This window comes from Orycteropus afer, unplaced genomic scaffold, assembly GCF_000298275.1.
Source record: "Orycteropus afer afer isolate SDZICR_OR568_19922 unplaced genomic scaffold, OryAfe1.0 scaffold00130, whole genome shotgun sequence".
NCBI lineage: Eukaryota > Metazoa > Chordata > Mammalia > Tubulidentata > Orycteropodidae > Orycteropus > Orycteropus afer.
In genome coordinates this window covers 3,730,903-3,744,770 of record NW_006921717.1, presented here as the reverse complement: position 1 = coordinate 3,744,770, position 13,868 = coordinate 3,730,903, and the positions used below count along the sequence as shown (strand labels likewise).

At 45.1% G+C, this 13,868-nt stretch overlaps 1 protein-coding gene across 1 annotated transcript in view; it reads left to right on the top strand.

Moving 5' to 3' along the window:
* Positions 1–519: 519 nt before the first annotated feature.
* SCYL1 (SCY1 like pseudokinase 1) overlaps positions 520–13,868 on the top strand; it is a 41,473-nt gene continuing 28,124 nt past the window's right edge. Inside the window, exon 1 of the mRNA XM_042781513.1 lies at positions 520–654. Within this exon, the coding sequence (XP_042637447.1) occupies positions 520–654 (135 nt within the window). The remainder of the gene's footprint in view (positions 655–13,868) is intronic.

Here is a 13,868-nt window from a genome sequence, read left to right as displayed (position 1 = left end):
TCCCTTCCATCTAGAACATTCTAGACTAATAAGACCTGGTGGCAAACAAAGACATAAAAGAATGATTTAAACCAAACCCAACTAACTGCTGTCAAGTTGATACCAACTCATAGCGACCCCCTTTGGGTTTTCTAGGGGATAAATCTTTATGGAAATAGATTGCCTAGTCTTCCTTCCGGGGAGTGGCTGGTGGGTTTGAACCGGCAGCCTCAGTAGTCAAATGCCTTAGGGATTACGCTACCAGAGCTCCCGAGTAAGGAACAGCATGTGATAATTACAAGGGGATCATGTACTAATTTTTCACTATGACAATGGACAGTAAGAAGGAAAGGGCAAAGACAAGAGAGGATGGAAGACTGGGTCGAAAAGGGAAGAACATGGGCCGTAATAAAGGAAGAGACGCCAATGTTGGGTGAAAAATCTGAGGGACAGATTAGAAACCCCCCCCCAGGGCGCTACCGCGGCCCTTCCCCCACACCTTTTCCTCAGACGCCAACAGGCCATGGGGGCAGGGCGCGCATGCGCAATAACACACTGCGCCAACCGCCACCGCTCCCCAAGGCGGCCAGGACCGGCTGGAGCCGGTTAGAACCAGAGGCGCCAGCCCGCGAGCTGACGCCTCACAAAGGAAGGCGGCGGCGACTCACGGCCCGCGTATCCTTGCGCGGGTCTAGGGGGCAGGGCGGACAGTGCTCGCGTCGTGCCCCTCCCCGCCTGTTTGCGAGCCTTAGCTCCCACAGCTCTGAGGTTCGTCACACCGTTCCCCTAGAAGGCCGCAAACAGCCCATGGCCTCTAAGTACCTCCCGCCACACACTTCTACAATCTCGGCAGCTCGAGGGTTCTTGGGAGAGCAGAGTTGAGGTGGACGCTGGTGTCGCTGTGACCCGGCTCCTCGGCAGCCGTTAAAACTGTTTTGAGATGCACGTCTGAGAAGCCCACCACATTTTTATTTAACTCTTTAGAGCTTGTACACCAAGGTTTCACTTAGAATTCTTGAGACCCATGATCAAATTTTTATATTCCCCGTGGTCAATTTAGTTTATCTTTTAAGTTGGGAAATCCAAAGGGTGATTTTAAGCAAAGCTTTCCAAACTGAAGAGAAAGAAAATACTTTTTTGGGTTTGGAGAGAAACTTTTTACTACTTTTAAAGTTGGAGTTAAAACAGCGATAATGCAGAATCTGTATAAAAACAATAGAGACTAGGAAACCATAAACAATGGCTTATTACACATCTGAGAACATGCTCCTCGGCTTGCTGTGTTTTCTGAGACAAAACTACTTGCAGATTGACATTCTGAGAGCTTTCATGAGCATCTGAAAGTTTAAAAATGGTTCACATTTGGAAGGAACAGAGTTTAATCCAAGCTCAATTCAGAATGTCTGGGTAGGTAACCAAGTATAGGGGTCTGCTAGAAGTTAATAGCAACAACAACAACAAAAAAAATTGAAAATAACACCGAAGAGTTAAACCCCCAAATGCCTCAGATTTTAAAACCCTTGGTTTGGACATCAGCTTTATAGGAAACGGAAGAATGAATATATTTTGGCTAAGGTTATTGAGAAATGTCTAGTAGTGGCTTTTACATAAAAAAACAATTTTCAGATAACCCTATATTTCTCAGATTTCTCGAATAAAAAGAATCAAAATGTGTAGTGTAAGCTCATAAGCAGCTCACAAAGTTTCAAGCAGTTGGAGATGAACGCCGACATTTTTACTCAGCTGCTTCTAAAATGGCTGCGGTCTGCAATTACGAGTCTCAGTTACGTAATGGATATTAAGGCCATCAACAAAGCCATTTTGATCTTCCTTCAAAAAGCAGTAAATAGTACCTAGTATAGCCCAAGATAACGCAGAAAGTCTTTTAAGAGCTATTAAAAAATTCCCAAGTAATGACTCCCGAGTCTTTGTGAGCTGTTTGATACCCATTTGAAATGTAATGTTTTTTGACTAAATTTTCATTTAAAACTTACTTATTCTAAATAAAATATTTCTCGGTATGTAGTTTGCAACAAGTTACACAAACTTACGGAAAACTTGAAAAGTCTTATAACCAGAAATTATTTTTAATGATTAACAGGAACTACTTTTGCTTCCCTCACAAAAGCGGCGGAAGGTTGTTGCAAATCAGAAGGGTGTGAGTCGTCACCGTCTATAAATACGCCACTCCCCGGTCCTGCGGCAGGCATTCAGACAGCGAGCGCAGCGACAGCGGAGGAGATAGGAGGCTTTGCTTGTGAAACTGGCAGATAAGTGTTTTTTTTTTTAAAAAGGAAGGTCAGGAATTAAAGTAGCTCGTAAGAAATGTAAATAGGGAGAGCAGTTAAACAGTTCTTTAGCATTAGGTAGATCTTATTTTAAAATAATGAAGGCTTGTATAAAAGGTAGTCTGAGAAGGAAGAAGAAAAAATTATTTCAGAGTATGGCGGAGGTTAGGAAATGAAGCTTCTTTATGGAGTAAAAATTTCTTCAAAAGATTGCTAGGAGCCCAGAATTCAGGAAAACCTTAAATTGAAAATCTTTCAGATGAGGTTAAAATGAGTGATTGAAACAGCCTGAATGTTTAAATAGTTACGGTGTAGGTGATTAAAATAATTCGAGGGAAGTTTTTTTTAATTAAAAAAGGGGTTAAATTGAAGGTAGTAAACAGGCCTTCAAATGGATGGCGTAGCAATGATCGCGTCATTCGAAGTCTATGGTCAAGTTAAATTTTTAGCCTACCGTTTGCTAAAAAGAAACCAAAATAGAAAAGGCTAATTGGGAGTGATAGGATAAAAACAATTTGGAGACAAGTAGAAATTTGAAGTGGAAAACTCAGAAGTACAGAAGGTGAAGAAATTCTTAGGGAAGATAGAAAAACTGGAAGATAAACCAGTATGCCTTTAGAAGAAAGAAAGAAATATTTAGACAAGGAAACAGAACCGAACAAGGGCAAGGTACAAATTTAGAAGACTAGAAGATAGGATCAAGATAGAAAATAAGAAAATGGAAGTATTCCTCATAGAAAACAACTAGGTCCACTACTGGACAGAAGCATAGAAGAAGATAGACGGAAAAAAATAGAAGATAGAAAACTTGAAAAGTGAAATTACAAGCACTGAGGAAAAGCAGGAGGGAAGTCAGTTTTTAAAAGATTGAATGTGTTTCTTTTAAAAGACCGTCAGTTCAATTTCTGGTGATGCAGAAAGTTAAGGGTTTCAGAAGATGAGGGCGTTTAGCAGACCGTAGACCCAGGACCGACTTAGAGGAAGAGCTTGAAGCTTGAAAGGGAGGCAAGAAGGACTGCAATATTTTTCTTACAGCAAAGCATGTTGAACAGTTAGAATTTGAGAAATTTTTAGTACGGGAGCTTAGTTTACCTTTAAAAATCGAAAGGACTTTAACTAAATTGGAGTGCAAGATCAAGATTAAATACCCGCTTACTATTTCGCGTGGGACTCTGAGCTGAGGTGTGTGAGCCCTGAGGACTAGCGTTAGTGGCAGCTGCCCCGGGCGGGGAGTGCGGCTAGGAGCCAGGAGCGGTGATGGCGCGGGACCCGAGCAGTCGGCGGCGGTGCGCGGTGGCCTAGGAAGAGCAGCCCAGGAGCCGGTGTGGTGGAGGAGCTAGGAAGAAGGAAGGCGTGCACGCTGGTGTGAAGCTAGGCGAGGAGGCCAGGAAAGGAGCGGCCGCTGCAGCTTTGGCTGCAGCCGGCGGGCAGCGTGGAGGCGGCGGCAGCGGCGTGTAGATGGTAGCTGAGCCTAGAGCAGCGGGCGCCGGGGAGCAAGGGAGCGAGCAAGCGAGCGGTAAAGGCGAGTCCGCCTCGGCTCTGTGTTCGTGTGTTCTCCGTAACTGAAGTTTGGTAACCCACCTTTACTTAAATGCTTTTCTAATGGTACCGGGACTTGTGTACTTCGGTAAAGGGCTGTCTTACGAGGGTGTAGGCCGATTTCCGGGTGTCGTAGGTTTCTCTTTTTCAGGCTTGTGTTCTCATGCATCTTGTCTGAAGCTTTTGAGGGCAGACTGCCAAGGCCGGAGAAATGGTAGATGGCAAGTTTTTGTCTTAAAAAAAAAAAAAAACTTAAATTGAGGAAAAACAAATTCTAAAACCAACCTCGAGAAAATTCCAGCAAATTTGTAAGCAGTTACTTTTAACAGCTTGGTTAAAGATGAAGCTTCGAAGTATAGAGTTTGGGTGTGTAAGTCCGTGGGGCAAAGTTATTTTTTGTGTGTGGGAGGGCAAATATGTTCTGAATTCTTTTCCCTTTAGGTCTAGAATCCCAAAGACACGTGACTCAAGGTCACAGAAAAAAAGAAAATCCAGTATCAGGATAATCAGACCACCACAGATTAACAAGCAGGTGTAGACACTAGAGCATCAGTAGCTCGCTTTGAGGTCTGTGGAGGAGCTGTCCATTGGAGAAATAAATGGCTGGTAGATAATAACTTTCCCACCTTTGAGATTTTTTTTAAGTATGCAATGCAATCCCTTAAACTTGATGTTTTTATTTGAAGTATTTTGGGGTGGTCATCACAGGGAAGAGAAGGGGGGGGGGAGGAAATGTTTTTTTCTAAGATTTTCCACAGATGCTATAGTATTATTGACAAACTGGGTTAGAGAAGGATTGTACTGCTCTGCTATTGGCAACATCATCTCCAAGGATTGGAGCAGCTTTTTTCTTTGGAAGCGTATGCCCAGTTGAAGCTGAAAAGTACAGCGCAGTGCAGCTTTGGTTCTTAGTCATCTCAGGAGACCATCAGAAGAGCTTGACTAGGCCAAACGTTGAAGTTAAGTTTTCAAATAAGACCTTTTAAAATACCTGTTTTGTTAAGGGGAGGGACAAAATTCAGTTACTGACAGTGCCTGTTACGGTTGGGATTGGGGGGGGTTGGGTTTAGGTAATTGTTTAGTTTATGATTTCAGATATCTCATCCCAGAGCACTTAAAATACTTAGGATGAAAAACTAAAGAAATCTCAACTTCAAAGTTGGCAAGTAACTCCCAATGCTTTAGATTTGTTTTCTCTGTTAATTGGACCACTGGGCAAGTTAAGACCTCCTGGGTGTACCAGTGCATTAACTTGGGCAAGAAAGGTAACCATTTGGTCCGTTACCTGTTACTCTTTAATAAAAAGTATAGGGCCTAGGCAAAAAGAAGGACATTGGATGGGGGGTTTGATCCTGGCCTACTGGGCTGACCTCGTTAGGTAAAAACATTTTTTAAATGGTACCGTTGTTTGGATATGGTAGTGTGTGTGGTTCTCTTTTGGAATTTTTTTCAGGTGATTTAATATAACTTAATACTACTGTAGGAACTTCAGAGCAAAGGAAGTGGCTTAATGATCCTGAAGGGATTTCTTCTGATGGTAGATAATATATTATCAAGTAAGCTTCTATTTTCAGTTGTGTGTAAGCAAGTTTTTAGTGTAGGAGAAATGTTTTCTCATGTGACTGCAAACAAGACGTTAAGGTATGCCTCAATTTAAATTGTATGTTTTAAAACTGCATCTTCTATATCTGTAAACCACTGATGAGGAATTGTGATAGCTCAATGTTTCTAGAGGGTGGGCTTTTGTTGATGAGGGAGGGGGAAACCTTTTTTTTTTCTGTAGACTTTTTTCAGATAACATCATCTGAGTCATAACCAGCCTGGCAATATGATGGCCTAGATGCAGAGGGAACAGCTCCTTGGTGAATGATAAGTAAAGGCAGAAAAGATTGTATTTCATATCTCCATTGGGGAAAAGGCATTAAAAGATGTTTACCACTGATGAACAGAATCCTTATGTCTGGATATGCAAAAAAAAAAAAAAAAAGGGCAAATGAAAGCTACCAATTTAAAGCTATGGAATCTGCCATTTAAAAGTTACAGCTTGGCTTACCAAGCTATACCCACAAAAAAAATAAATGAATTGATGAGAAATACTTGCAATGAAGATCAAAATGTCCATTTCAATACTGCTTTTACAAAAGCAGCATAAAAGAAAGAGATGAAAACGATTTTTACCACATTAACCCTGGAATCAAAGAAGCTGAAAATAAATCAGAGATGAGTGGGATCAAGTGGATTGAGGAGGCTGTGCTCTGTGCCAATCTTTCGTTTGCCTCAGACAGGTTTTATCTTCATAAGTAATCAGAAGAGTTGCTTCATTTCATCTGGGAACAGAAAACAGCAGGCAGCTGTTAACAGATAAGTTCACTTGCATCTGCAGAATTGCATGTTAGGGCCCAGTGCCTGCTATCTGTAAGCTGTGGAGGCCTTCAGGACTCCTGACCCCTTCCCTAGGGGATTCCAGGATTGGGGAGTTTCCCATCTAGCCTTTTAACTAGGTCTAGAGCCTCTGGGCTTCCGTGAGGATGAGATCGCACATCTTGATCAGAGGCAAGTAATTTCTTCAGAGCCTTGCAAGAGGTTAGTGGCCTTAATAATATGGTAGTGTTTACCGAAGTTGTAAAGGAAATTGCTTTAACATTGAATCGGAAGACCCTCTGAAAGCTAGCATAATACGGTCACGAGAATCGGATGTGTTAAATCTTGATAAAGGCTAAATGTTGTGTTGCATTGTATAGTGTTTGTGCAGAAACCATTAAATTATTCAAAAGAATAAAACCTTTTACTAGAGAATGTATGTTTTTAGAAACTGTCTCCTTATTTAAATAAAATGCTGTTTGTCTGTAGTTAGTGTTGGGCAATCTTGGGGGGATTCTTCTCTGATCTTTCAGAAACTTTGCGAACACTCTTTAATGGACAAGATCAGGAGTTGAGCGGAAGAAGGAATTTAACTTTTTAAGGCAGGAAAACTTACTCCTTCGTAAAAGTGATGCGCAATTACTATTTCCCTCTAAATAAGGAACATAAGTACCTCTTAGACAGGTGGGAGATAATGATCAGAGGACCAGGTAACTACATGTTTTGTTTTCAGAGAGTCAGGGCTGTTCATGGACGGTTGGAACGCAGAGTAACAAAGGTAGTGTTCACTGTGCCGGAGTTTGCATGTTGACTTTAAATGCTTTCCTCATTCCATCTAGTGTTAGCCAGCGTTGATCTCCTGACCTCCGTTAGCCATTTGGGGCGAGTGGGTTTTTAAAGCATTTCCTTTGCAGAGGCCTTCACGAAGCTGTTGAGGATTTTGACTTGTGTCTAAGCGCTTGCCTCTGCCTTCTGCTCCTCTAGTGTGAGACCGTGCAGTGAGTGACACGCACACTTAGTCCAATTCCCTGTGTTTGGAGGGGAGGGGGGGCGGGGCTCACTTGTTCTAGCTTTTTTTTGCAGACTACGGAGGACGCAGTTGTCTGACCTCAGGTCTGTTCTTTTGGCACATAATCCACAGTACTGTTGTGACCCGCTGCTAGTAGGCTGCATTGTGACACGACTGCCGTATGAGTCAAAGTTGGTCCCCAGTGCTTGGAGTAGTGATTGTGGAAGGAGCTGCGGCTGAGTGAGGCTGGGTGTTGGTCTCTGCCGCTTTAAGCAGTCGTGTTTGTCATTGAAACAGTACCTTGGGCTGTGCTGCTTTAGGTAAAATGCTTCTTGTTCCCTTTGTTAGGGGGGTGGGGGGGCCACTGAAGCCTTTAGTCTTTTCCAGATGGAACTTAAAATCAGTGACAAGAACTAAATTGCAAAGGAGTATCGAAGAGCTTGAACTGGCAAGTGAAGTGAACACGTGTGTCAGTCCAATGGTCTTAGTGCCTTGTCTGTGTGGGTCTCTCTCCCCCTCCCTCGGTCTTTCATTCTTACACGCAGGACCACTCACAACAGCAGACCACGTATGCGAAGGGCCAAAGGAGCCAGACCCAGTAAGGAAAAGTAGCTTATTTACTTTGAATATTTAAGCAACCAAACAGTCCATGTTGAAATGTGGGGCTGGGGAACCGCTAGTTCTTTCAGATGGTATTCTTCAGACTTTAATAGAAGGAGCTTCCAGTTGAACTCTCCAGTGGACAAAATGATGACAACAGGTGAACCAGCTTTTCTCTATTTCCATACAAAGTTAGATGAGTTACGGGTCATCGATTGCCAGTGTTGCTTTAGGTGGTTGAGCTTTACGCTGAGAGCATGTGAGCAAGTCGTGTGTTGACAGTGGGGTGGAGGGGTGAGGTGGGCGCTAAGCCTTTCTTTAAGATTTTCCAGGTACCCCTCATTAAAGGCACCGAAGGCTTAAAAGTAGGACAACCCCCGGAGCCTGCCTTCCTGTGGCAAGAGACACAACAAAGCACTATTACACTAAGGTTCAACCTGGTGGCCTTGGAAACCAATGCTCTTAGAGGACTGGCCTCGGGTTTTGGGAAGACGCAGTGCAGCAGTAACAACCCGTGTTCCCCTGGGCTGCCTGGCGTCCAGTGAGCAGCTTTCATAGCGGCTCCTGTAACTCCCACACTTTGAGGGGAGGGAAAGCGGGCAACTGGTTCTCCCTAGCTTTTCCAGAAGCCTGCTAAAAGCAAGGTCTCCCCTCAAGTGACTTCTCTGCCACATCGCTACTCCCTGCCTCTGGCCTAGCGCAGACCCTTCACCCCTCACCTCGATGCATCCGGTAGCTTGGATCCTTGTGGGCATGACCCCTAATCGGTTTGAAGGTAACAGTGGTGGCCAGGTCTTTGGTGGGTTGCGCTGCTAGAGAGGCTGTTAAGTTGCCTATCAGTTAACAGAACATTGTTGTTAAAACTCTAGCTGTGAACGGCTTTAAGCCAAACATGGGTCATCATCCAGCAACTGAAACTGGTGAAGAAGTAACATGTTTTAAGGATCCTCATGCTATGGGGAGGGAGTGTCCAGGTAGAGAGGCATTGTACTTTAGTGGCCAGGGCTGTTGATGGGGTGGGATTTGCAAAATTCTCTGCTCAGGCTTTTTCAGGTGAATTTGACAGACTTGACCAAGCTCTAGCTTCTTGGCTGAAGCAGACCTCCAGTGCTCTTCTAGGGCTGTAAAGGTTTTTCTTTTCCTGAGAAAACAAAAGCTTTTGTTTTCTCAGGTTTTGCTTTTTGGCCTTTTCCAGCTTAAGAAAAAAAAAAAGCAAAAGACGCTGGTGGTTGGCACTCCTGGTTTCCAGGACGGGGTTCAAATCCCTGCGGCGTCTTGGCTTGACCCACTCAGATGTTCCATTCTCTTAGCAGGCACTGGAGGGGCTCTGGACTTGTCATGGGGATAATAGTGAGCTTGGTTGCAACTAGACCTCTTATCATCACCAGAGTCCTGGACTGGGCGATAGATTTCTACCTGTGACTTACTGTAATAACGCTTGTTTCTAATTTCAGGGTTTCCATTGCAGCTACTGTTGGCAGACACCTCTCCGTTTAAAAACCTCATGTTTTATCAAAATAAACATTAGAAAACTCTTCCTTGGTGTGGTTTTGTGTATGAACCGAGGGGCTTAGCAGTGTGTGTGGGGGGAGAAGGGTGTTTGTGTGCTATGACCCCTACCTACCCTGTTACAGCCCAGTCTTCCACTCTGGGAAAGGGACTTGGGAAAGAAAGGGTTGTTGGGTGAGTGACATCTCCCAAAATCCATAACCTACTTCACAAAGTGGCTGAGAAGATGGCTGTGGACCCTCATGAGGATAACAGTGGGGGGGCATACCCGCTGCGCTGAAAAACCCTTTGTGTGTTGAGAGCCACGCTGTAGTGTGCACAGCGCAGGCTGTTCCAGCTCAGTGACCCTGTGTGACAGCAGCCTTCTGGGGTTTCCGAGGACACAGTATCGGGTCTTGTCTCTTGCAGACAGGCTGGTGGGTTTGAACTGCTGACTTTTCCATTAGCCCAGTGCTTAATGATAATTTCACCTAGGTATCTTCAGAGGCTCTCAAAAAAAAAAAAAAAAAAAAATGCTGTGGAGTTGATTATAACTCAAGCAACCCCCACTGGGTTTCCAAGGTGGTAAATCTTAAAGGAAGTAGATTGTCTGACTGCTGCCGCACCCCGTCTTCCTTCCCCAGAGCAGCAGGTGGGTTTAAACCACCAACCTTCTGGCTAGCAGTCATGCCTTAACACACCACCAGAAACTCCTGGGGTCAGGGGTGGGGAAAAAAAGCTCTGGGGCCCTCCCTGAATTTCTGGGTAATATGCATTGACCCTTACTGGTTCTCCGTGGCCAAATAACCCAAATGCAGCAAGTTGGTCATGGGGCCCCTGTTGTCACTGGGAAAGGTCGGTTGGGGTACCACCTGGCTGTGGAGAGGACTGACCTGCATCCGTGGTGACTGTTGCACATGGAGTGCCTTTGCTGGTGTTCAGCCCTCCTTTACCTTATAGGTCATTAGAGTAAGGTTCCCAGCTGTAAGGTGAACCCCTCAGCAAACAGCTGGAAGGCATCATTTTCACAGATGGGGAAGCAGGTCCTGGTTGAGTCACTTGGCCAAGTCGGCAAAGCTGGGGTTTCAGCCTTGGTTTTCGAACAACCACGTTGGTGTTTTCCTTCAGGGTATAGGATGTTCTTAAAGACGATGCAACAGTCCTCAAAGGGAAAGGACTTGCCAGAGGTCCATAGCAGACGGGCTCTGAACCTAACTAGCCTCTAAGCCATGGACAGGGACTGGCCATGGGGCAGCCCAGTACCTAGTTATGGACATCAAAGTAGATGCTGCATGGCCTTGGGCCTGGTTAAGTGCTGTTCTCCATCAGTGCCAAACCTGAGTCTCACAGAAGAGTCTCTCCCACGTTGTCTCAGGTACTTTGGCCTTTGCTCTCTGGAAGCACAAGGACTTCACTGGAGAGCAAAGCAGGGGCTGGAGGTTGCCAGGGGCCACATGGTCCCTAACTAAAGCAGGTTCAAAACCAGGCAGGATTGTGAAAGCCAGACACTTAGGCCAGAAGTCACTCCCACCCTCTAAACACAAAATGGGAGTGGGGAAGTGTTTGGGTTGCTTAGTGCCACTTGGATAGGAATATACAACACACAGGATGGTTCTAGGAGTTTATTCTTTTATAGTTTTGGAGGCTTTAAGTCCGAGTTCCAAGGGCCAGGCCCTAGGAGCTGGGTGAAAGCCCCTCAACCTTGGGCTTCAGCTCTGCCTCCTGCTTCCGTCCCACTGAAGCTGGAGGCTTTTCTTCACTCAGGCAGCTGCTGCCCGCTGAGGCTGAGAAACCCAATGTCGACAAATAAAATGGCACACACAGTCCCAATGTTACCAAACTACGTGGCAGGCCATTGATTCAAGTCCATAACAAGTCCCAAGGTCAGCAGAGCACGGCAGGCTGCTGAATGAAGACTCGGTTACGTGCAGGGTCCAAGTGTGCCATCAGCTGGAGACCTTCCTCAGAGCTGCTGTTTCTACACCGGAAGCGGCCCACATCCCTAAAGCAGCTACTCAGCTGCTGCGGTAGATTCCACCATGGAGTTAACTACCAATCACACCCCTGGGAATAACTACATCCAGTTGCCCAGACACTCAAAAGCAGGCCCAGCCAAGTTGACACATAACCTTAACTACCACAAGAAGGGACCAGTATAAAGTGACTTGAACAGGTATGTCCAACCAAGGGACTCAAAACTCAAACACACTGCCATCAAGTCAATTCCAACTCATAGTGACCCCTATTGATTTTCCAAGGCTGTAAATCTTGGAATGTGGCAGACCACCACATTGTTGCTCCATGGAGAAGCTGGTGTATTTGAACCACCAACCTTTTGGTTAGTAGCCAAATGCCTTAACGACTATACCACCAGAGCTCCTGTAACCAAGGGGCTTTGTTGTTGTTGTTGTTACGTGCCGTCGAGTCAAACCCGACTCATAGCGACCCCTCCTTGGGTTTCCGAGGCAGTATCACTACGGAAGTAGGTTTGCCCAACCTTCCTTCCAAGGAGTGGCTGGTCAGCCTTCTGGTGAGCAGTCAAGTGCCTTTGGCACTATGCTACGAACCTTGGTAATAAACCCACCCCAGGCGTATCTTCTATACACCATCCTGCTAAGTGGCTGAGACCTGTGGAGTCTGGACTCCCCAGCCTTCACTCTCAAGCCTCAGCTCATCTGTAAAGCTCACCCCACCCAGCATCAGAGGAATAGTTGACAGTGAAACTAGGAGACTGGCAGGATTGAGGGGAATAAGTGGCATGTGGGGAAATAAGACCCGGGAGGATGACTTGGGGTGTTAATTTGGAAGCCCAGAAATCTTGGAGACACGGATCAAATCCTGGCTCCGTCAAGCGGGCAAACGTGAGAGTGCTTCCTGCTGTCCCCAGGCCTCTGCTATGCCACCTGCTCAGTGAGGGTACGGTCTATCCCGGTTTGCCTGCTACCGCCAGGCGGGATAGCCACAGAAGCTGCCAACCAATGGAACTAGAAATGACCGGGCTTTGTCGCCACCTAGTGTAAAAATGCAGTATTGCAGGTACTCGGATTATTCGAAGAGCGTGCACGCAGTGTTGCGTTCATTCATAATTCATATAACCTCATAATAATACGCTTGTTTACCCATTAAGCAAACATTTATTTTGATTGCTGAGGAGTATTCCACAGTGAGAAGCCCCTGGGTGGTCCAAACAGCTAAGAACTTGACTATTATTCAAAAGGTTGGCGGTTCAAACCTACCCCTGGGTGCCTCCGAAGATGGCCTGCTGCTATGTGCTTCCAAAAGGTCCCAGCCTTGGGAACACTGGGGCCGTTCTGTTCTGCATAAGCGGACTGGGCAGCAGCGAGAAGAATACTCCATTGCATGGGTAGCCTATAATCTCTTTATCCAACCACCCGTTGAAGGAAATTTGTTTTTTTGTGGATCCTCCCCCCACAATTATAAATACTTACATACAAGTCCAAACGACAGCACTTCCAGTTCCATTTTCTTGGGTAATACCCAGGAGTGGCGTGGCTGGGTTATTTCTTTGAAGAAACTTCCAAATTCTTCCAATGCGGTTGTACCATTTTACGTTCCCACCAGCAGTGTGCAGGAGTTCCAGTTGCCCCACATCCCCACCAACATCTCATATGGTCAGACTTTTAATTGTTAGCTATTGCTGTGAGCATAGGAACCCTAGTGGCCCAGCGGTGAAGCACTCCGCTGAGAACCAGAAAACGGTCAGTGTGAGCCCAGCAACTGCTGCTCTGGAGAACGATGTGGCAGGCTGCTTCTGTCAAAGATAGACAGCTTGGGAAACCCCAGGGGGCAGTTGTACTCGGTCCTATAGGATTGCTCTGAGGTGGAATTGACTCTGTGGCAAGCAGCAGTGTGGTTTTGCTTTTGGTTGTGGGTAGGGAGATGTATCTGTCAGTAAGTATGCTTTTGACCTGCATTTTCCCAGGGAGGGATGATGTTCAGCAACTCTTCAAGTGCTTAGTTCCCTCCGGGTGTCTTTGCTGAAGTACCCACACACTTCCTTTGGGCAATGTCGTTATTGGAATGCTTATGTTTTCATTGTTCAGTTAAAGATATTTGTATGTTCCAGATGCAAGAGTTTTGTGGAATCTATGCTTTGCAAATATTTTCTCCCAGTCTGTGGTTTGCTTTTTAAGTTTTCTTTTCTTTTCTTTCTTTTTTTTTAAATGACAGTGTCTTTTGAAAAGCAGGAGTTTTAAATTTTGAGTGAATCATTGATACACAAAAAATATGGAGGAATTAAAAAAATATGTTGAGAGAAAGAAGTCAGTTCATACTATGTATTTATATAACATTCTAGAAAATGAAAACTAACCTTAAAGACAGTAAGCAGACCAGTATACAAAGGGGTACAAGGAGATATTAGGTTGGGGTGATGGGCATGTCTTCCATGCGTTGAGGTGTTGGTTTCATGGGCATATATATATATATATATATATATATGCCTCAACTGATCAAATGTCAGGCTTTAAATACTCTGTTTGAGTTAGTCCAAGGGACTGGTAGACCATGTCATCCTCAGCCTACATGACCATGAGACCAGAAGAACTAGATGGTGCCTGGCTACTGATGTCAACCACTCAGAG